The 22,238-nt window shown below is 41.5% G+C and overlaps 1 protein-coding gene across 2 annotated transcripts; it reads left to right on the top strand.

Annotated features, from left to right (window-relative positions):
• The first annotated feature begins 108 nt into the window (after nt 1-108).
• On the top strand, nt 109-1,852 carry LOC123125242 (uncharacterized). Of its 2 annotated transcripts, none has more exons than XM_044545765.1 (6): nt 109-255; nt 383-472; nt 564-630; nt 717-1,084; nt 1,158-1,458; nt 1,545-1,852. In XM_044545765.1, exons 3-6 carry the CDS (start codon nt 586-588, stop codon nt 1,563-1,565), a joined length of 735 nt encoding a protein of 244 aa, XP_044401700.1. In that variant the 5' UTR covers nt 109-255; nt 383-472; nt 564-585; the 3' UTR covers nt 1,566-1,852. The 2 variants fall into 2 exon arrangements, with proteins under 2 accessions (XP_044401700.1, XP_044401701.1); XM_044545766.1 differs by having other exon boundaries at nt 337-472.
• The last annotated feature ends 20,386 nt before the right edge of the window (nt 1,853-22,238 follow it).

Below are 22,238 nucleotides of genomic sequence, written 5' to 3'. Positions count from 1 at the left end.
CTGGCCAATGAGGCGCTCCGGGTGCGCGAAATATGCTCTCGCGTTTCCGATTGTCCTGCTATTATTGGGCCAAGCCCAGTAAGCGGGAACACGTGGTATTGGCGAAGGCCGAGGTCGAGCACGATTAGGTTTTCCGAGGCGGCCGTCCCACTCCGCTCCTGAGCTCCAGCCACATTTCTGCGCCGCTGGCCCCGCCGTCGCACCGCGAATCCGGAGGCGGTCGGCACCCCCAGCCTCACTCGCTCACCGCTAGAGGTTTGTATTTCTAGCCGCACCGACGAGCATTTACTTCTCATTTCTGCACGGAAATCATCGACGACGGCTGCGCTGCACCAGGCACCCGCGCCATCTGCCCTGCTTCTCACAATGCCCGCTGTCGCAGGGCGGAGCCAGACGATTTCGCGACCCCAGGCAGCCTAGACCCACGGGCCACTCCACGGCTCATCATCATCACCTGATCTCCCTCGCCGAGGTACAAATCTCATCCCTCCTTATTTTCTCTATAGTCTATACTTGTTCACGCAATCACCGAGGTCCTCAAATATTTCTGTTTGTTCACATAGCTCTTTTGGCCAAGGGAGCACCATGGACCTGTATCTGAATCCAAATCCTGCTGATGATACTACTTTGGTGAGTGTCAACTCCCCCCCCCCCCCCCCCCCCCCCCACCCCCAAATCTTCATTCGAAATCTGAGGATAGCCTATTGATTCTTCAGGAGTTCAACCAAACTGAGCTGGACCGTGTCTATGAGGATGTGCGCCATTACATAGTGGGAGTGCCTATGGATCCCGTTGCCGCAGGGTTTATTCTTGGTTCGACGAGGGTTCATGATGTCATTGCCCTTCACTCCTCTGTGGTCACTGCGTTGCCTGATGAGGTTCGGTATGCTAATGGTGTGGTAGCTGGTGTTGACAAGGTTGGACAAATTAATGGCGATGTTACAATTCTGTATGCAAAGCGCATGGGCAGTCCACTCCCACCAATTGGATTTGCAGATCTCTCTCCCAATGAAAATGAATGTGAAAAAGTGGTGACCTTGTTCCCATACAAGGCCGGAACCGCAATTTTCAAGGGACATATCGTGTATGTGTTCTTCCTCCAAATGCACCGGGTTTTTTGGATTATCTTCACAGCAAAACTAACTCTGTCTTTTCAGGTTAAAAGATTCCACATCCATGACGTCTGGGGTCGATGCGGTGGTCTTGCAAGCATCCGTAGGCACGTTTGCCTTTAGCTGCCCTTACGCCGCCGCTTACTCCACAAAGAACATGTATGAACTACTTGAGACGCAGGCTCTAACTGTTGGTGCAGCTGTATTCAATCTACAGGGCAGGGTCGTAGGTGTGCTGAGTGCATGTGGTATGACTTATGATGTGAAATTGGCGAACAAGACAGGATACCTGAGTGATCTGTTTCTGAGACTCCAAAACAATCAAGTGGATGTGAACTGGCTGAAGGTAACACCCAGCAAACTATTTATTTTATTTCTGAAAATCGCCAGGATGTTTTGTTTTAATTATATTGACTAGAAAACTATATGCAGGGGGAAGATGTACGCTATTAGGAGCGAGGGCGACTAATATCTGAAGATGCTCGTTGCTTTGTTACTTAACTATATAGCTGTTGTTACATCCTAGACTAGAGGTTTTTGGCGAGCATCATGAATCACGCACCTTCATTCCTGGTTGGTGGTAGTATTTCTGAGGCGTATCAGCTTGCTTGTGAGTTTCCTTAGCTTAGCACTGAAAGCACCAGACGGCTGTGTGGTGGTTGTCTCGTTGATTGACTTTCTCAGTAGCAGGATCCGGATATCGATCTTTTTGCATACCGATGATGATTTGAAGCGATTAACCTATATCGAGAGTTTTTGGTGCACTGTGCACTTAGGCCATCTTTGGTTTTATGTTTTAAGTGATATATAATCTTGTCAAGCATTTAATCCTAAGAGGGTCTACTTGATGTTGATGTCTTAAAACAGCATGGTTATGGTTATATGATCTTAAGACTTGCATTTATTTATATGAAATTTATGGTTGCAGAGCAGTGTTTACAGGTGCCTGTACATTGCCTGCATACATTCTGTATCTTAGCAGTCATGCTTAAAAAGCCTGAAAAGGATGCTATGCTGCTTGTTCAATTGTTTAGAATACTAATTTCCTAATTCTGGGATGTTAAAAGATCAGAAATTCCTAAATAAGTATTGAATACTAAAAGGTTTTTTGGCTTGAATTTGATGTTATAAAACATGATGTTGGGAGATAGGTCCATAGCTTCAATGGCAGAACTCCTCTTATATATTTTTTCTTACTTTAGCCTTTATTTCCTCCCCCCCCCCCCCCCCCCAGGTTTTTTGGCTTGAATTTGATGTTATAAAACATGATGTTGGGAGATAGGTCCATAGCTTCAATGGCAGAACTCCTCTTATATATTTTTTCTTACTTTAGCCTTTATTTCCTCCCCCCCCCCCCCCCCCCCCTCCTCATATTCAGTCAATTTGGCCTATTCTTCTACTTAAGTGTTACCATTTTCCTACTTACCCACTTTAAGTATCTCGTTGCAGCATCAGGAACGTTTATAGAAGAGTACTTTGAATTTGGGAAAATCAGTTTTCATTATAGGCCTACTTTTCTGGCAGCTTATCTTCTCTACTTTCTTAATCTTGGTGTTGCCCTCTGAAAGCTTATGAGTGACCAATGTTCTATCAGTCAGTGGATTAGATTGTGCCTGATTACTTATGGGCCAGTTTCTTGTGATCTTTACGTTGTCTGAATCATAATCAGTTGATAGAAAGGCCGTCCATGTCTTCGTTCTCTCCGGATCTTACTGTTCATCCTTTTTGTCTTCCAATAATTGTTGGAAATGTCAAGGAGATTCAATGTTCTGGTCATGTTCAGATCTTGGTTCTGTAAATACCATGGGATAATTTCTTTTGTTTGTTGTGGAAATCACCACAATTGTTTTCAGAAAGTTTCGAGTGTTGTCTTCATCTGCCTTCAGTTTTGAAGCGATGTTTGTTTTCTGGCAGTTCCTTCTAGGAAGTTATCTGAAAATTTCGAGTGCTAAGTCTTCGTGGGTCTCCAATTCTGAAGCATCTTATGTGGAGCTGGATCCTTGTGATATTTGAGGGGATCCTCAGTATACAGTGTCAAAATTTTCACTGCTGAAGTAAAGTAGTAATACAAGAGTTGTCTTGTTTGTGTTAATCTTGCTCCTGCATGTGTTCCCTTGTTTATTTGTGGATTGCATTGGTTTTTTTTTTTTTGCTGTCATGTGAAGTTTATTGTCAGAGTGGCACTCTGGTTTCTGAGTGTTTGAAGCAAACGTGCGCTTCACTGCACCATTCTTTAGTCATCGGTCCATATTGTCCCTCCTTTCACATGTGTTTTCTTAATTAACATGACATGTAAAGAAAATATTATTGTCTGCAAAAAAGGGGTGTGCAATTCAGATCAAATCATGTGAACAAAATGTATATGCACTCATTTGTTTTGAAGCTTCATTCATAATAATAATAATAGACAAACTTCATGTTGTCCAAGGAATCTGTTAGGGCCAGTTCTTTTGGCAGCTTAAAAAATAAGCGGCCTCCTCCCCAGCTTTTTTCCATAAGTCGCCTCTCTTATTCATTGGGGCTTCTAAACTAGTTATGGAATAACTAATTTAGAAGCGCCAACAAATTTTGGGGGCGGCTTATTTTTTAAGCTGGGGAGAGACAGCTTATTTTTTAAGCCGCCCAAAAGGACGGGCCCTTAGTGTGTTTAAGTATGCATGTTTGTATATTATTGATGGAACATAATGTTCCTAATAAAACTAGACGAAGCTTGTAAGCAACCATGAAAGCGTTTCATTTCGTACGGAACAAGTCTATTAGGGGTGTAACAAACTAACAACATACTCCCTCCGTCCCAAAATAAGTGTCTCAACCTTAGTACAACTTTACACTAAAACTAGTACAAAGTTAAGTTGAGACACTTATTTTGGGATGGAGGGAGTATTACATAATCCGAAGCAGATCCTCTGTGATCCACAAAGGATAAGCATGTTTGTGCAAAAAAAATGCTTAAGATGATCGAACTTTTTATGGTTGATCATTTATTTCAAACGTATGCTATTAGGGTTGCACAGGCAGAAAGATTGATCCATAGATGCTTGTACATAACTTTTTATGGTTGATCATTTATTTCAAACGTATGCTATTAGGGTTGCATAGATAGAAACATTGATCCATAGATGCTTGTACATAACTTTTTATGGCAGATCATTTATTTCAAACGTATGCTACTAGGGTTGCACAGGCAGAAAGATTGATCCATAGATGCTTGTACATAACTTTTTATGGTTGATCATTTATTTCAAACGTATGCTATTAGGGTTGCATAGGCAAAAAGATTGATCCATAGATGCTTGTACATAACTTTTTATGGTTGATCATTTATTTCAAACGTATGCTATTAGGGTTGCACAGGCAGAAAGATTGATCCATAGATGCTTGTACATAACTTTTTATGGTTGATCATTTATTTCAAACATATGCTATTAGGATTGCACATGCAGAAAGATTGATCCATAGATGCTTGTACATAGCAGAGATTGCAAACTGGTAGGCTGCAATAGATGCTCATGTGCAATTTATCAAACACATGATCGACACATACATTAGATGATGCTCACCCTTATAGATAGGAGACATCATCTACCATATAGTTTGATGTCGTGGATGTAACTATGCAAGGGAGGCGAAGGACGCTAGAATTAGTTTAGGATACAGTGATAGTTTATCTGGTTTGATGCAAGATTGGGGTGCATGGCACATCAGTGATGTGTGACCAAACTTTATTATATAATTGAATACTAACCATTTACAATATTGGGTTGGCATGTCTGGCGAAGGAGATGCATTTGCAAACAATCGTCTGGCAGTTTCAGTGCATTTGGAGAACTTAGATGTCTATTTTGCAGAACTACCATGGCATTTCTTTAATTTTAAGTGTAAAAGTCATTCAAGCTACACTGTAGGAGTAAGATCGTGTGGCGGTTAGGGCGTTTGCTGGCAGTTTCTCTCCGTTACAAAAATATATACCACCTCCAAAATGACTAATAGACATATATTTGAATGCTAACCTTTCTCAAAATATATACCACTTCCCATCGCAGAGAAGAGGGAAGAGAGGGCACATCAAACTACACCTTGGTGCTGCGTAGATTTTTCTTTTTGGAGGAACTTGCGTACACGCAGATCATCTATAGGTTTAGACCAAACTATTCCCTGTGCGTACACGTCGATCGGTAAAAAGGCGTGTGATCGTTTAGTTTGATTTATATTCCTTTCTCCATCTTGTTAGCTGGGAGATCTGGACGGAGCGAAATGCACGCATGTTCAGGATGAAGGCGGCACCAATGGCGGTGATCGTGCCGACTATCAAAGAGGAGGCGTCTATCTGGGCCCTTGCAAGAGCAAGACATTTGTGTAATTTGATGCCGCAAGAGTAGACCTTTGCCCCTTTCCCGCTTTTGCGGGGCTGTGATGTACTAATACAAACTCTTCTCCTTATTCAATGAAAATGGCAAATCTTTTGCCTCGTTTCAAAATACTAAAAGTAGACGCGCGCTTCGCTGCGCCGTTTTCTATCAAGCATTTTTCTATGCCGCCTTCTATCAAGCGTTTTTTACTGGTTACTGGTCCGCTAGAAGGTTCTTTGCATTTTTAATTTTTGTTCTAAACTTTTGTTTTTCATTCTTCCATGAGAGCTTATGTTCTTCCTTCTTCCATGTTTTTTACTGTCGGTATGCAGATGGTTGTGGGCATCTGTGCACGTTTTGCCCTGCCAATATTTTCTGGGAGGTAATATGGTTCTGTATTTTCTCGAAACAATTGCATAGTTTGTGGCAGGCTATTAAATTTAATGCAATATGATTTCTGGTGCACTTCAAAACGCTGGACACCTAAATGTACATCCAAAATTACAACGCCTCGGTTAAGTTATCAAGCATACATGTTAGGAAGCAATAGTTTTGATAGAAACACACCACTAATCCCTGATTTCCTTCAACATGATGTATTGTCTTCATCTTAAAGATGTTGAAGCTAAACTTACAATACATTCAAAATGTTTAAGTGCAAGGGACCAACATAGAAGTGCTGAAACAGGTGAACATTTTACTCCACTGTAAGATACGGAGTATTACATTATAGAGCTACGTAGAACACATCATACATACCCCATCGATAGCATCAAATGTGCTTCGGTACATTAGTGTTTCCTATCATACATAACACAACGGAGCAGAAGATACCAATGGTTATTAGTGAAAGGCAAAATTTAGACTCTGATTACCCAGATCCCATTATTTTTATTTATTAGATCCAGATCAATAGGTAGGAGAGGAAAATTACCACTAACCTACATAATACAGACATCACACATCAAAAGTTGCACCTAAGCTCATCATTAACCTACATAATGCAGCCATCACGTTTGGTTGCGAGCCTTCGCCCCACCGGCTGCCCGTGGCGTTGGATGAAACACTTAATCTCCCCTCCGGCGCTGCTCTCTCTTCAGCCTCTCGCTAGCCTGTAAACCTGTTGCTGTAACCAATCTGGGATGTTGCCCACAATTTGTAATTTTTATTTACTCTCATTATTGAAGCCTGTGTTGTCCAAACATGCTTCACTTTGTAGCGGTCTATAGCAAAATGACAGAAAAAGAAAATACTGCTACAGCTCTATTTATATGAAGTTCAAGAATGGAAACAGAAAGTAGTATCAAGGGGAACTCTAGAAACTAACCTGGAATGCATAAGTGACCCAACCTGGTGAAATTAGAATCTAGACCACCACATATGTTTATCCAAAATACAGAGAAAATCCTAGTGTTGATAAAAACGTAGCCTACAAATTAATCAGTAGGCGAGTTAATACAGAGACGTACATCTGAACGGTTCTTTCTACTTCCAGAGATGCAATCTTTCTACACCGGCTAACAACAAGGGAGGAAGAAAAATAAACGAACTCTACTACAAGTACATGGACTTTCAGGTGCACTTTTGAAATAGATTATACTTTTTTACTGAAACATTGTACACAATGAAGGGCACAGAGATTTAAAAATAGAGTACAATTATAGTTCAGTTTACTGCAATTGATGACTGAATTCCATTTATTATTCGTGGTCCCAAAATGATTCCAGAAAACTGAAGAGATGCTTACTAAATTAGCTCCTGATCTTTGAAAACAAGTTCCCATGTATGTGCAACAAATGTATGCAAGACTAATGTCTCCAAACCACGTGCTCTGTATGAAGTTTGACAATTTGATAATGATAAAAGAATGTTACTAAGATGCAATGTAGCAATTGCCAATAATGCTTGCGAGTCTTATATAAAAATAGTGCTGATCTTTTGGGCACGGAAACCAGTTCCAGCAAGATGGCACTTCTCCATTACGGCTCATGTTTCAAATGAAAATAAGAACACCAACTTAAATTGATGTTCTGAAAACTCATGGGTCTACAGAACAGTGAGCAAAAATGATGAACATTAACAATAAAGTGTAGCACGATGGCATCATTATTTTAATGCATTGCATATATGATGCAAAAGAAAACATCAGAAATATTGTAAGAACGATGAAAGTCAATTTAGAGAGAACTAAATAAAACATTAGAAATACTAAAGGACCAACAAAAGGACACATTGTTCCGCTGTGAATAATTTAGTGAGGACCAAGGCCATGGCTTATGAAATGCTACATCTATCAGAAGGAAAAATAAAATACTTAAATTACTGGGGATCTCATAGTCACATGGCATGTGGTAAAAATAGCACTACTATACCCATCCAAGCTTCTATTTTGCCAATACAACATAATAAATAGATCACTTGTGTTAATTGTAAATAATCAAGGAAGATCACCCCTAACTGAACCTCCAAATACACAATCAGCAAAGTCAGAGATTAAGGATATTATGTAAGTTTTCTTAACAACATCACAAGAGGTCAAAGACGATACTTATCTAAAAGAGTTTACTCAGAAGCTACAAACTGATAGAAACAAACATATGAGTAACTGTGATAACTACAAGAACTCGCAAATGGCATCCTCGAGAAATAGTTTAGTTGAAATGTGTGTAAAGACACATAGTCAAGAAAGATTAACATATAGATCTAGTGATAACACATTAAAAAGAATATGGGAACTACGTACCAATTCTGTTGAGAACTAACATTGCAATAATTTGATATCCCCTCCTTTTATCCATGACCAAACACACTGGAGGCAACTAATACTCCTATTATTTAATAAATGGAGCACTTGTGTTAACTGTAAATAATCAAGGAAGATCACCTCTAACTGCTACTTCCAAATACACAATCACCAAAGCCAGAGATTAATAACATTGCGCAAGTTTTTCTTAATAACATCTCAAGAGATCAAAGACGATGCTTATTCAACGCCCCCAGTTTGATCTCTCCTTGGAAGCACCCGACACGGACGCCCCGAGTCCCCGAGCACAGTGCCACCGGAGAAACCGTTTGTTGCTACTATTCAGTATTTGGAAATAGTAGCTGCTATTCATTGGCACAGTGCAAGAATGCTACAAATAGTAGCTCAAAAATCCTTTCACAGTACATAAAAAATTAGCTACTATTCAGTATTCACACACTGGAGTAGAAAAAAAAACCTAGAAAAAAATATCCACACTAGTATTTATTATTTATCGTCTTTTCTTTTGGACCCCAATATCTGGCTTCCATGCTGGGGAGGACCCCCCTCCCCCCCCCCCCCCCACACACACACATCGAACGATTTGTTCAACGGGGGCGGCTGGGGGGCAGAGCTCCGAACGATCGTTTGAATTGTTCACTGGGTAGCAGCCAGGCGACCCCCGATTGACCCAAAAAGGCCCAGCTACCTGTTTTTTATATGAAAAAATGCCATGAACCCCCAAAAAACATTTTCTTATAAAAACCACGTAGAAAATCTAAAAATTGAAAATATGCCATGCTCTGAATGTTTGAAAAATGTCGTCCTCTAATATCATAAATAAACTGTGGATGTTAAAAAAATATATGTAAGCTTGCCGTGGTCCTACAATTTGACTTGCCATGTGAACACAAAAAAAGAAAGAAATGCCATGATAAAATATTCATCTTCTAATAACAAAAAAAATGTCATATAAAAAAGACAAACGCAATCTCTTAATAATTAAAAATATCATCTCTTAGTAACAAAAAATGCCATCTCTAAATAATAAAAATGCCATCTCTTAATATAAAAATGCCATCTCCTAATAATAAGAAATGTCATCTCTTAAATAAATTAAAATTTCATCTCTTAATGAAAATATGACATCTCTTATAATAAATAAAAAATGCCATGTGACATAGTTTGGGTGTTCGTTGGAACAATCCCCATGGGTGATGTTCGCCAATTTTTTTTCTTATTTTCGACGCATTGATTGAATTTAGATAATTTTATGATATAACAGATACATATGTTGTTTATGTCGCTATTTTTTACTCCCTTCGATTCATATTACTTGTCTTTAGATACATCCGTATCTACACAAATCTAAGACAGGTAATATGGATAAGAGGGCGTAGTAATTAAATAATTGTTTTCGCATGGTTATTTTATGGTAGATTTTTTTTAGAAAAGGAATATTGCCCTGGCCTCAGCTTCATTTCAATGCACACAACTACTTATTAGATAAGGTAGCAAGATAATCATCGGGTGAGCTAAAGAATGGTAGCACTAATAGGGTGAGCTCCAGCACATCATTATTTCAATCTGAAAAAGGGAAGGCTGGGAGATGTGGTAATCTAAAAGATGCTGACATTGGCATAGCTTAGTTGGTTTTAGAGTTAAGGTAGTAAGAGCATCTTGAACGCGGACCTCCAAAATGTCTGCATGCATCTTGACCGAACTGTTCGGACGTACTTTGTCATCAACACGGTATCACATCTGTTTGCGGATGCGTCCAGTTGTCTAAAATCCCATGAACAAGACGTAAACAGGGGGAAACTTTGTGGGAGTCCGGACCGCTGCCAATTAGGAGACACCCTCGGCCCACTCAAACCCCCTTCCGGGTCACTTTTCTTCCACTCCGCACCTGCTCTCTGCTCCCTCCTCGTCTGACACCGTCGTTGTATCTCTTCGGCTGCCGCCCAGGCAATGTCGGGCGTCCATAGTCCCCACCCACGCGCCTGCTCGCTTTGGACTATGTCGTCGTCCATCCAGGATCCGCCCGTATCCAGGTACCTTCCGCCCCCTGTTGACATCTTCCATGGCGGACACCACCCCCGATAGGTGCTCGGTCAAATGCCATTCAACTTTTTTTATTGAACTTCTTGTTGTTTTCTAGAGTAACCATGATGACAGGGTACTCGGCGATGAAGAATGAGTTGTTGTGTGATGCGTGGAACGTCGTATTTGTGGACTTTATAGGCATGACGGGCTTCACCTTTTGTCAAAATGTGCATGCTTCATTTCATGAGCAAAAGCACAAAGCGCCGTACAACTTGCAAATGATCCATGATCACAAAGTGAAGCCGTGTGCCCGTCGGTGGTACACCATCATAAAGTTTTGTGGTGTGATTGCACAAGTGGAGAGAAGGTGGCCACCGGGCTCTTCAACCATCAAGATCGTAAGTTTTACTTCTTGTTGCTTTGCGTATTGGTCCATTCATTGATTCGCTCAATGGTGCAACTTGATAATAATCACATTGTATGGCTGAGACATGCTGCCATGTTGTTACCACATGACCGAGGGCCAGCCATTTACGTTCATACATTGTTGGATGAACCTCAAGGGAGACAGTTCATGGGACGACATGTGTTGAATCTGTCTGGAGTATTGTTGAATTTGAAAAACTTGTTGAACATTTGATTGTCTTGAACAAATATTTAAATTTGAATTATTGTTGTATTAGGGATATTTGCATGTTTATGGATGAATTGTGTTATTTCCTATAATTATTTTGAATTAGGGATGAAAAAGGAGCGAAAACGGACAGAACTAAGTGCTATCATATTTGTTTTCATATTTTTTTGCAGAAGTGGAAACGAATATAGAAACCCCGGAAATGAATACGGAAACAGATACTGCCGGAAACGGACACGGAGCAAATACAAAGCGGATACGGAAACAGAAATAGGCATTGATCGGAACTTAAAAACCCCTTGAATCATACAGAAATACACACAAAAACAAACAAATTTAATGAGTTGTTAACATGGCTACAAAATAATATCATTATGTTGGCAACTTAGCGTAGTATTGTAGTAGTACCAGACAATTGTGTATAGGGTCAAACTGAGTACATGTGTGGTAGTAGAAGTTGGGCCTTAGATCCATTCTACTAATTGTGTCATTGTGTTCTCTTTGGTGCTTGGGCTACAAAGCAGCTATAGGACTATAGTAAAAACAGAAATTCCATATTCACCGAAACGGAAAGTTCCATTTCCATGCATGTTCCACCGGAAAACACCATTCCGTTTTTGTTTCCGTTTCCACATAAAAAATTTCATTTCCACTTCCGTTTTGCAAATTTCCGTTTCCGTTTTCATATTTTCTCTCCGCTTCCATTTTTCCTCCGGAAAAACGGAAAGTTTTCACTCCATTTTCATCCCTATTTTGAATGTTGCGGAAAGAGAAAAAAAATAGGGGAGGACGTTTAGGGGACATGATTGGATGGTCGACTCGTGTATTATGTCTGCAAACGGGTCCGGACGCGGTTTGTAGTCGGATAGCATGTCCGTTTTAAGAGTCGGTGTTAGAGATGCCCTAATTTGGTAATTTGAACTTGATAAAGAATGAATGTGCAAACAATTTATGACCAAAGTTGAAAACTGTCAAAATACGCCATGGATTCCGAAACGAAAGGGAGGAAACAAGATGGGAGTACAATAAAAGCGAGAAAACCCAGATGAAGGTTCCGAGCTTATTCTCCGCTCTACAAATCACCTTGCAGCTCCAAACGACGACTCGACGATCAACGACGACTAAGCAAACCAAGCAATCAAAGTGAAAGTACGTACGTGCGCGCGCATGGCGCAAACAACACCGTCCTCGGACTTGCAAACAAGCATTCTCCTCCGATCCATCCAGCCTCCAGGAGCCCAACACATGAATTGGGTACGTACGTTCAGCTCAAGCCAACGCGGCGCCCGGTGCCCTCGCCGGGTAGCGGAGGACGCAGTCGCCCCACGGCCCCTCGTCGGCCGCCGCGGCGCCGCTGTATGCGGCGACGCGCTCCCTCATGGCTGCATGCCACATGAGTCCGTAGGCTGAATCCGTAGAATTCAGCCCGTAAGTGTAGCATTATTGGAGGAAGAATGGAGAAGGCAAGCCGATTTTTTTTTTGAGGGATAGCCGAAGACGAGTTGGCGATTGGTTTCTGAACTCGCAGCCGCCACTCAGACAGGCCGGGCCATGCGCCCACATCACTGGAAAAACAGGCCTAGACCGAGCCAGCTGACCAAGTAAAAATCGCGTAATGAAGGAACAATCCGAAATCACTAATTGAGGAGCATTCCCCGCAATAATTAGTCGGGGAGCGCTCCCCACGCGTAAGTGTCACGCGCGGAGCGTTCCTGAGACTTTTCCGAGACGCTCCGCACACGACACTTGGCGCGCGCACGGCTTTTCCCGCGATTTCCGGTTTCCGGTTCCTTTTTATGGTTTTTCCTTTTTTCACTTTAGTCCTTATACTTTTAATGTTTTATAATACCTTTTAATCTGTTTTGAGATCTGTTTCTCTCTGGTGTAGGCGAATTGTCGTCGCACACTGTTCTTTCTTTGCTGTCGTCTCCGCCTCGTCGCGGCCGCCGCTCTTGTCGCGTGGTTACGGCGGCCGCTGTCCCGACCGCCGCGCTTGTTGCCTACTCTTACGGCGGTTCTTCTTTAGCGTCAACCGCGCTTCCCCGTTCGCGATATCGTCGTTCCCTACTGATTGCATTCGTGGGTTCCCTGTTTCCCTTTCACGTTTCTCTTTTTGTTCTCATTATATTCCGGGATATGGAGATTTATGGGGTAGTTACGGGTGGGGACTACCAACACTACCAGATGTCAAGTTTCAACTGGGTTTTGTGGGATTAGTTCTTGATAACCATTGTGTTCCTTGCAGTTATGGCTTGTCCTTTTTCCCATATGCCTGGTGGTCCGTGTTCTTCTGTTGATTCTTCTGTAGATGGGTTCAATGTGGTCCTGGATCGGCGTTGTTGGAGGCGTGTTGTAAGAATATCATTTTATAATTGTTCAATTTTTGGCACACACGCTTATTTCTTTTGGTGCTGCCCATGTTGTTTAGATTTGATTATAATCCTTGTTTTGATTTATTGTGCAGTATGTTCCGTGCAGTGTTAGAGCTCATCTTGCTCGTTACATCGAGGAGTGTAGGGCTTTAGCCATAAGGAGGGGTGACGAAGATACTGATCTTGCTCTTCAGTGCAATGAGGGTTATGTGTATGGTGTTCTGTTTAGTCATGGTCGGGTGAGGAGCAAATTCCATGGTCATTCCTGGGAACGATTGGTCAGTGATTATGGTGTTCGTCCTCGTGATATAATGACCATTAGGCTTGAACATTATGGAACTTGGATTGGTATTGATTTTTATCGTGTTGGTCGTGGAGATGCGTTGTCTCCTTTACCGTCTGTTGGTAAGGTTTCTTTTTAAGAAAGTTTTTAGCTTGTTTTATTGTACATTTTGATTTTTCTGTTCCCTTGAGCCAGTGTAATTATATTTTGTAGCTCTTCATGGTTTGAGCGACTCCGAGAAGGAACTTGTTGGGAGTTGTTATTACACGTGTGGTGTTTTTCTTAATTATCGGCAGATGTATTTCATGAGGTGTCAACTATTTGATGATGAGTACATACCCTGTTGTCCTTTTGTTCACAGGATTGATTCCATGAATGTTAATGGTCATCATATGGTCAGATTTTTTTCCACAGTTTTTTCTTTGTTTTTGTTTATTTATTTATTTTTATTACCTCTTCTATTTATAGTTTTGAATTTTTGTTCTATTTCTGATAGCTTGATGTTTTTTGTCAGGTCATTCCTGGTATTGTTGTGAGGAGTTTGAAGGAGTTTGTGACTTTTCCTAGGACTGGCGTTTTAACTCTTGAAGTTACTCTGGAATCTGGTGATGATGATATATATGTGAGCACTCCTTGCTCCTACTTCATTGGCTTGGGTAATAGAATGGTGTTCAAACAGGAAGGTTTCAATGATTTTCTGTAGGCATCGTCTATTGAAGTAAACAGCTTGGTGCTGATAACTTTCAAAGAGCGTGTTGGGAGGCTTATTGTTATCTTCAATCTTCTGCCACAGGGATGTTAGTTATAGCCTTTGAACATAATGGATTTTGTTTAAAAATCTATGCTACGGTTTAATGTTATTTAGATATATGAAACGACATGAACCTAACTGTTCATTGCTGTTGTTCGTTTGTAGAAGAGGCATGGCTGTGCATCTCTTTTAAAGATGTTTTTTTGGACGGATGTTATTTTATTGTGATCATAGTTATAAATACAGTAGAGGCACATGTGTTGTTTACTCTGAGGCATGGCTGTGCATCTCTTTTATGTGAGAGGCACCTGGATTGAGCAAACGGAGGCACGGAATTGAAGTCAGTACAGACACGGTTGTGTGGAGGCACGGGTATACTGAGAGGAGCGCGTGTGCAGCACCAAAGTTGCATGGGCGATCACGCGCGCGGAGCACGTAGAGTTACTGTGGGTTTCATGTGAGGCACGTCGATCGAGCAAACGGAGGCACCGAAGTGAAGTCAGTACAAGCACGGTTGTGTGGATGCACAGTTTTGAACCCTCTTGCTGCTGTCAAGTGTCTAGAGGCACGAATGTATGGCAGCAGAGGCATCGGTCCGAATATTTGGTTAGAGAGGCTCGGTTGTGGATGCACAGGTGTGAAGTCTCTAGGGTCACGGGTGCGTGGCACCAGAGGCATGGGTTGAGTTGACACTTAGAGAGCCACGGTTGTACATAGGTCAGTCGCACACGGTAGTGTAGTTTTGTGGCATCGTGGAGAACTGTGTATGGAGAGGAACCTGTGTGTAATATCAAGGATGTTGTGAATGGACAGAGCGGTGTTTGATGTGAAATAGTTGTGTTGTGTGATTTTAATTTTTTTTCAATGTGGTCAAAGTAACAAAGTTCTTGTTCCTCCGTGTACCGAATGTTCTTCTGCAATATTTATGAATTGTTCATGCCAATGTTGAATAAGCATTCTACTGAAAGTTTACAACAATACCATCACATATTCTTGTAAATGCACGATGCATCTTGTAAAGGTTGAGTATGAAAATTATAATACAATATCGTGTGACATATTGCTACCTCTTGAGCTTGCGTTGGATTTCCCCGAAGAGGAGAGGATAATGCAGCAGAGTAGCATAAGTATTTCCCTCAGTTTTTGAGAACCAAGGTATCAATCCAGTAGGAGGCCACGCGCAAGTCCCTCGTACCTCAACGCAACCAACGCGATTAGGGGTTGTCAATCCCTTCACGGTCACTTACGAGAGTGAGATCTGATAGATAATATTTTTGGTATTTTTGATATAAAGATGCAAAGTAAAAATAAAAAGGTAAAGTAAAAGCAAAGCAATAATAAAGTGATGGAAGATTGATATGATGAGAATAGACCCGGGGGCCATAGGTTTCACTAGTGGCTTCTCTCAAGAGCATAAGTATTCTACGGTGGGTGAACAAATTACTGTTGAGCAATTGACAGAATTGAGCATAGTTATGAGAATATCTAGGTATGATCATGTATATAGGCATCACGTCCGAGACAAGTAGACCGACTCCTGCCTGCATCTACTACTATTACTCCACTCATCGACCACTATCCAACATGCATCTAGAGTATTAAGTTCAAGAAAACAGAGTAACGCCTTAAGCAAGATGACATGATGTAGAGGGATAGATTCATGCAATATGATAAAAACCCCATCTTGTTATCCTCGATGGCAACAATACAATACGTGCCTTGCTGCCCCTTCTGTCTGGGAAAGGACACCGCAAGATTGAACCCAAAGTTAAGCACTTCTCCCATTGCAAGAAAAACCAATCTAGCTGGCCAAACTAAACTGACAATTCGAAGAGACTTGCAAAGATAACCAATCATACATAAAAGAATTCAGAGAAGATTCAAATATTGCTCATAGATAATCTTGATCATAAACCCACAATTCATCGGTCTCAACAAACACACCGCAAAAAGAAGATTACATCGAATAGATCTCCACGAGAGAGGGGGAGAACATTGTATTGAGATCCGAAAAGAGAGAAGAAGCCATCTAGCTACTAGCTATGGACTCGAAGGTCTGAAGTAAACTACTCACACTTCATCGGAGAGGCTATGGTGTTGATGTAGAAGCCCTCCGTGGTGGATTCTGTTGGGGAACGTAGTAATTTCAAAAAAAATTCTACGCACGCAAGATCATGGTGATGCATAGCAACGAGAGGGGAGAGTGTGTCCATGTACCCTCGTAGACCGAAAGCGGAAGCGTTAGCACAACGCGGTTGATGTAGTCGTACGTCTTTACGATCCGACCGATCAAGTACCGAACGTACGGCACCTCCGAGTTCAGCACACATTCAGCTCGATGACGTCCCTCGAACTCCGATCCAGCCGAGTGTTGAGGGAGAGTTTTGTCAGCACGACGGCGTGGTGACAATGATGATGTTCTACCGACGCAGGGCTTCGCCTAAGCACTGCTATGATATTACCGAGGTGTAATATGGTGGAGGGGGCACCGCACACGGCTAAGAGATCAATGATCAATTGTTGTCTCTATGGGGTGCCCCCTGCCGCCGTATATAAAGGAGCAAGGGGGAGGCCGCCGGCCAAGGAGGAGAGGCGCGCCTAGGAGGAGTCCTACTCGTACCGGGAGTAGGACTCCCCCCTTTTCCATGTTGGACTAGGAGAGAGGGGGAAGAGGTGGAGGGGAGGAAGGAAGGGGGGCGCCGCCCCCTCTCCTTGTCCTATTCGGACTGGGGAGGGGGGGAAGGGGCGTGCGGCCCTGCCCTGGCCTCCTCTCCTCTCTTCCACCTAGGCCCACTAAGGCCCATTAAGTTACCGGGGGGTTCCGGTAACCTCCCGGTACTCCGGAAAAATCCCGATTTCACCCGGAACACTTCCGATGTCCAAACATAGGCTTCCAATATATCAATCTTTATGTCTCGACCATTTCGAGACTCCTCGTCATGTCCGTGATCACATCCGGGACTCCGAACAACCTTCGGTACATCAAAACATATAAACTCATAATATAACTGTCATCGTAACGTTAAGCGTGCGGACCCTACGGGTTCGAGAACTATGTAGACATGACCGAGACACCACTCCGGTCAATAACCAATAGCGGAACCTGGATGCTCATATTGGTTCCCACATATTCTACGAAGATCTTTATCGGTCAAACCGCATAACAACATACATTGTTCCCTTTGTCATCGGTATGTTACTTGCCCGAGATTCGATCGTCGGTATCTCAATACCTAGTTCAATCTTGTTACCGGCAAGTCTCTTTACTCGTTCCGTAATACATCATCCCGCAACTAGCTCATTAGTTGCAATGCTTGCAAGGCTTATAGTGATGTGCATTACCGAGTGGGCCCAGAGATACCTCTCCGACAATCGGAGTGACAAATCCCAATCTCGAAATACGCCAACCCAACAAGTACCTTCGGAGACACCTGTAGAGCACCTTTATAATCACCCAGTTACGTTGTGATGTTTGGTAGCACACAAAGTGTTCCTCCGGTAAACGGGAGTTGCATGATCTCATAGTCATAGGAACATGTATAAGTCATGAACAAAGCAATAGCAACATACTAAACGAGCGAGTGCTAAGCTAACGGAATGGGTCAAGTCAATCACATCATTCTCCTAATGATGTGATCCCGTTAATCAAATGACAACTCATGTCTATGGCTAGGAAACATAACCATCTTTGATCAACGAGCTAGTCAAGTAGAGGCATACTAGTGACACTCTGTTTGTCTATGTATTCACACATGTATCAAGTTTCCGGTTAATACAATTCTAGCATGAATAATAAACATTTATCATGATATAAGGAAATAAATAATAACTTTATTATTGCCTCTAGGGCATATTTCCTTCAGTCTCCCACTTGCACTAGAGTCAATAATCTAGTTCACATCGCCATGTGATTTAACATCAATAGTTCACATCACCATGTGATTAACACCCATAGTTCACATCGTCATGTGACCAACACCCAAAGGGTTTACTAGAGTCAGTAATCTAGTTCACATCGCTTTGTGATTAACACCCAAAGAGTACTACGGTGTGATCATGTTTTGCTTGTGAGATAATTTTAGTCAACGGGTCTGTCACATTCAGATCCGTAAGTATTTTGCAAATTTCTATGTCTACAATGCTCTGCACGGAGCTACTCTAGCTAATTGCTCCCACTTTCAATATGTATCTAGACCGAGACTAAGAGTCATCTAGATTAGTGTCAAAACTTGCATCGACGTAACCCTTTATGACGAACCTTTTATCACTTCCATAATCGAGAAACATATCCTTAGTCCTTTTCAAGTATTTCAGGATGTTCTTGACCGCTGTCCAGTGATCCACTCCTGGATTACTTTGGTACCTCCCTGCTAAACTTATAGCAAGGCACACATCAGGTCTGGTACACAGCATTGCATACATGATAGAGCCTATGGCTGAAGCATAGGAACATCTTTCATCTTCTCTCTATCTTCTGCAGTGGTCGGGCATTGAGTCTTACTCAATCTCACACCTTGTAGTACAGGCAAGAACCCTTTCTTTGCTTGATCCATTTTGAACTACTTCAAAATCTTGTTAAGGTATGTACTCATTGAAAAAACTTTATCAAGCGTCTTGATCTATCTCTATAGATCTTGATGCTCAATATGTAAGCAGCTTCACCGAGGTCTTTCAAACACTCCTTTATGCTTTGCAGAATAATTCTACATTATTTCCGATCAACAATATGTCATTCACATATACTTATCAGAAATGTTGTAGTGCTCCCACTCACTTTCTTGTAAATACAGGCTTCTCCAAAAGTCTGTATAAAACCAAATGCTTTGATCACACTATCAAAGCGTTTATTCCAACTCCGAGAGGCTTGCACCAGTCCATAAATGGATCGCTGGAGCTTGCACACTTTGTTAGCTCCCTTTGGATCGACAAAACCTTCCGGTTGCATCATATACAACTCTTCTTCCAGAAATCCATTCAGGAATGCAGTTTTGACATCCATTTGCCAAATTTCATAATCATAAAACGCGGCAATTGTAACATGATTCGGACAGACTTAAGCCGCTACGGGTGAGAAGGTCTCATCGTAGTCAATCCCTTGAACTTGTCAAAAACCTTTCGCAACAAGTCGAGCTTTATAGACAGTAATATTACCGTCAGCGTCAGTCTTCTTCTTGAAGATCCATTTATTTTCAATGGCTTGCCGATCATCGGGCAAGTCAACCAAAGTCCATACTTTGTTCTCATACATGGATCCCATCTCGGATTTCATGGCCTCAAGCCATTTTGCGGAATCTGGGCTCACCATCGCTTCTTCATAGTTCGTAGGTTCGTCATGGTCTAGTAACATAACCTCCAGAACAGGATTACCGTACCACTCTGGTGCGGATCTTACTCTGGTTGACCTACGAGGTTCAGTAATAACTTGATCTGAAGTTTCATGATCATCATCATTAACTTCCTCACTAATTGGTATAGGCGTCATAGAAACTGGTTTCTGGGATGAACTACTTTCCAATAAGGGAGCAGGTACAATTACCTCATCAAGTTCTACTTTCCTCCCACTCACTTCTTTCGAGAGAAACTCCTTCTCTAGAAAGGATCCATTCTTAGCAACGAATGTCTTGCCTTCGGATCTGTGATAGAAGGTGTACCCAACTGTCTCCTTTGGGTATCCTATGAAGACACATTTCTCCGATTTGGGTTTGAGCTTATCAGGATGAAACTTTTTCACATAAGCATCGCAACCCCAAACTTTAAGAAACGACAACTTTGGTTTCTTGCCAAACCACAGTTCATAAGATGTCATCTCAACGGATTTAGATGGTAACCTATTTAACGTGAATGCAGTTGTCTCTAATGCATAACCCCAAAACGATAGTGGTAGATCGGTAAGAGACATCATATATCGCACCATATTTAATAAAGTACGGTTACGATGTTCGGACACACCATTACACTGTGGTGTTCCAGGTGGCGTGAGTAGTGAAACTATTTCACATTGTTTTAACTGAAGGCCAAACTCGTAACTCAAATACTCTTCTCCACGATCAGATCGTAGAAACTTTATTTTCTTGTTACGATGATTTTCCACTTCACTCTGAAATTATATGAACTTTTCAAATGTTTCAGACTTCTGTTTCATTAAGTAGATATACCCATATCTGCTCAAATCATCTGTGAAGGTCAGAAAATAATGATACCTGCTACGAGCCTCAATATTCATCGGACCACATACATCTGTATGTATGATTTCCAACAAATCTGTTGCTCTCTCCATAGTTCCGGAGAACGGCGTTTTAGTCATCTTGCCCATGAGGCACGGTTCGCAAGCATCAAGTGATTCATAATCAAGTGATTCCAAAATCCCATCAGTATGGAGTTTCTGCATGCGCTTTACACCAATATGACCTAAACGGCAGTGCCACAAATAAGTTGGACTATCATTATTAACTTTGCATCTTTTGGCTTCATTATTATGAATATGTGTATCACTACGATCGAGATCCAACAAACCATTTTATTGGGTGTATGACCATAGAAGGTTTTATTCATGTAAACAGAACAACAATTATTCTCTAATTTAAATGAATAACCGTATTGCAACAAACATGATCAAATCATATTCATGCTCAACGCAAACACCAAATAACACTTATTTAGTTTCAACACTAATCCCGAAAGTATAGGGAGTGTGCGATGATGATCATATCAATCTTGGAACTACTTCCAACACACATCGTCACCTCGCCTTTTACTAGTCTCTGTTTATTCTGCAACTCATGTTTCGAGTTACTACTCTTAGCAACTGAACCAGTATCAAATGCCGAGGGGTTGCTATAAACACTAGTAAAGTACACATCAATAACATGTATATCCAATATACCTTTGTTCACTTTGCCATCCTTCTTATCCACCAAATACTTGGGGTAGTTCCGCTTCTAGTGACCAGTCCCTTTGCAGTAGAAACACTTAGTCTCAGGCTTAGGACCAGACTTAGGTTTCTTCACTTGAGCAGCAACTTGCTTGCCGTTCTTCTTGAAGTTCCCCTTCTTCCCTTTGCCCTTTTCTTGAAACTAGTGGTCTCGTCAGCCATCAACACTTGATGTTTTTCTTGATTTCTACCTTCGTCGATTTCAGCATCACGAAGAGCTCGGGAATTACTTTCGTCATCCCTTACATACTATAGTTCATCACGAAGTTCTACTAACTTGGTGATGGTAACTAGAGAATTCTGTCAATCACTATTTTATCTGGAAGATTAACTCCCACTTGATTCAAGCGATTGTAGTACCCAGACAATCTGAGCACATGCTCACTGCTTGAGCTATTCTCCTCCATCTTTTAGCTATAGAACTTGTTGGAGACTTCATATCTCTCAACTCGGGTATTTGCATGAAATATTAACTTCAACTCCTGGAACATCTCATATGGTCCATGATGTTCAAAATGTCTTTGAAGTCCCGATTCTAAGCCGTTAAGCATGGTGCACTAAACTATCAAGTAGTCATCATATTGAGCTAGCCAAACGTTCATAACGTCTGCATCTGCTCCTGCAATAGGTCTGTCACCTAGCGTTGCATCAAGGACATAATTCTTCTGTGCAGCAATGAGGATAATCCTCAGATCACGGATCCAATCCGCATCTTTGCTACTAACATCTTTCAACATAATTTTTCTCTAGGAACATATCAAAAATAAACACAGGGAAGCAACAACGCGAGCTATTGATCTACAACATAATCTGAAAAATACTATCGGGACTAAGTTCATGATAAATTTAAGTTCAATTAATCATATTACTTAAGAACTCCAACTTAGATAGACATCCCTCTAATCATCTAAGTGATTACATGATCCAAATAAACTAAACCATGTCCGATCATCACGTGAGATGGAGTAGTTTCAATGGTGAACATCACTATGTTGATCATATCTACTATATGATTCA

Source organism: Triticum aestivum, chromosome 5D (assembly GCF_018294505.1).
Source record: "Triticum aestivum cultivar Chinese Spring chromosome 5D, IWGSC CS RefSeq v2.1, whole genome shotgun sequence".
Classification (NCBI taxonomy): domain Eukaryota; kingdom Viridiplantae; phylum Streptophyta; class Magnoliopsida; order Poales; family Poaceae; genus Triticum; species Triticum aestivum.
This window is presented reverse-complemented; position numbering and strand designations above follow the sequence as displayed.

Bases quoted from the DNA above. Each gene is read 5' to 3' on its own strand.
- LOC123125242 (XM_044545765.1), top strand. From the start codon at position 586: ATGGACCTGTATCTGAATCCAAATCCTGCTGATGATACTACTTTG. The intron at 1,085-1,157 runs GTATGTGTTCTT...CTGTCTTTTCAG, and splicing joins ATTTTCAAGGGACATATCGT to GTTAAAAGATTCCACATCCA. The intron at 1,459-1,544 runs GTAACACCCAGC...AACTATATGCAG, and splicing joins TGGATGTGAACTGGCTGAAG to GGGGAAGATGTACGCTATTA.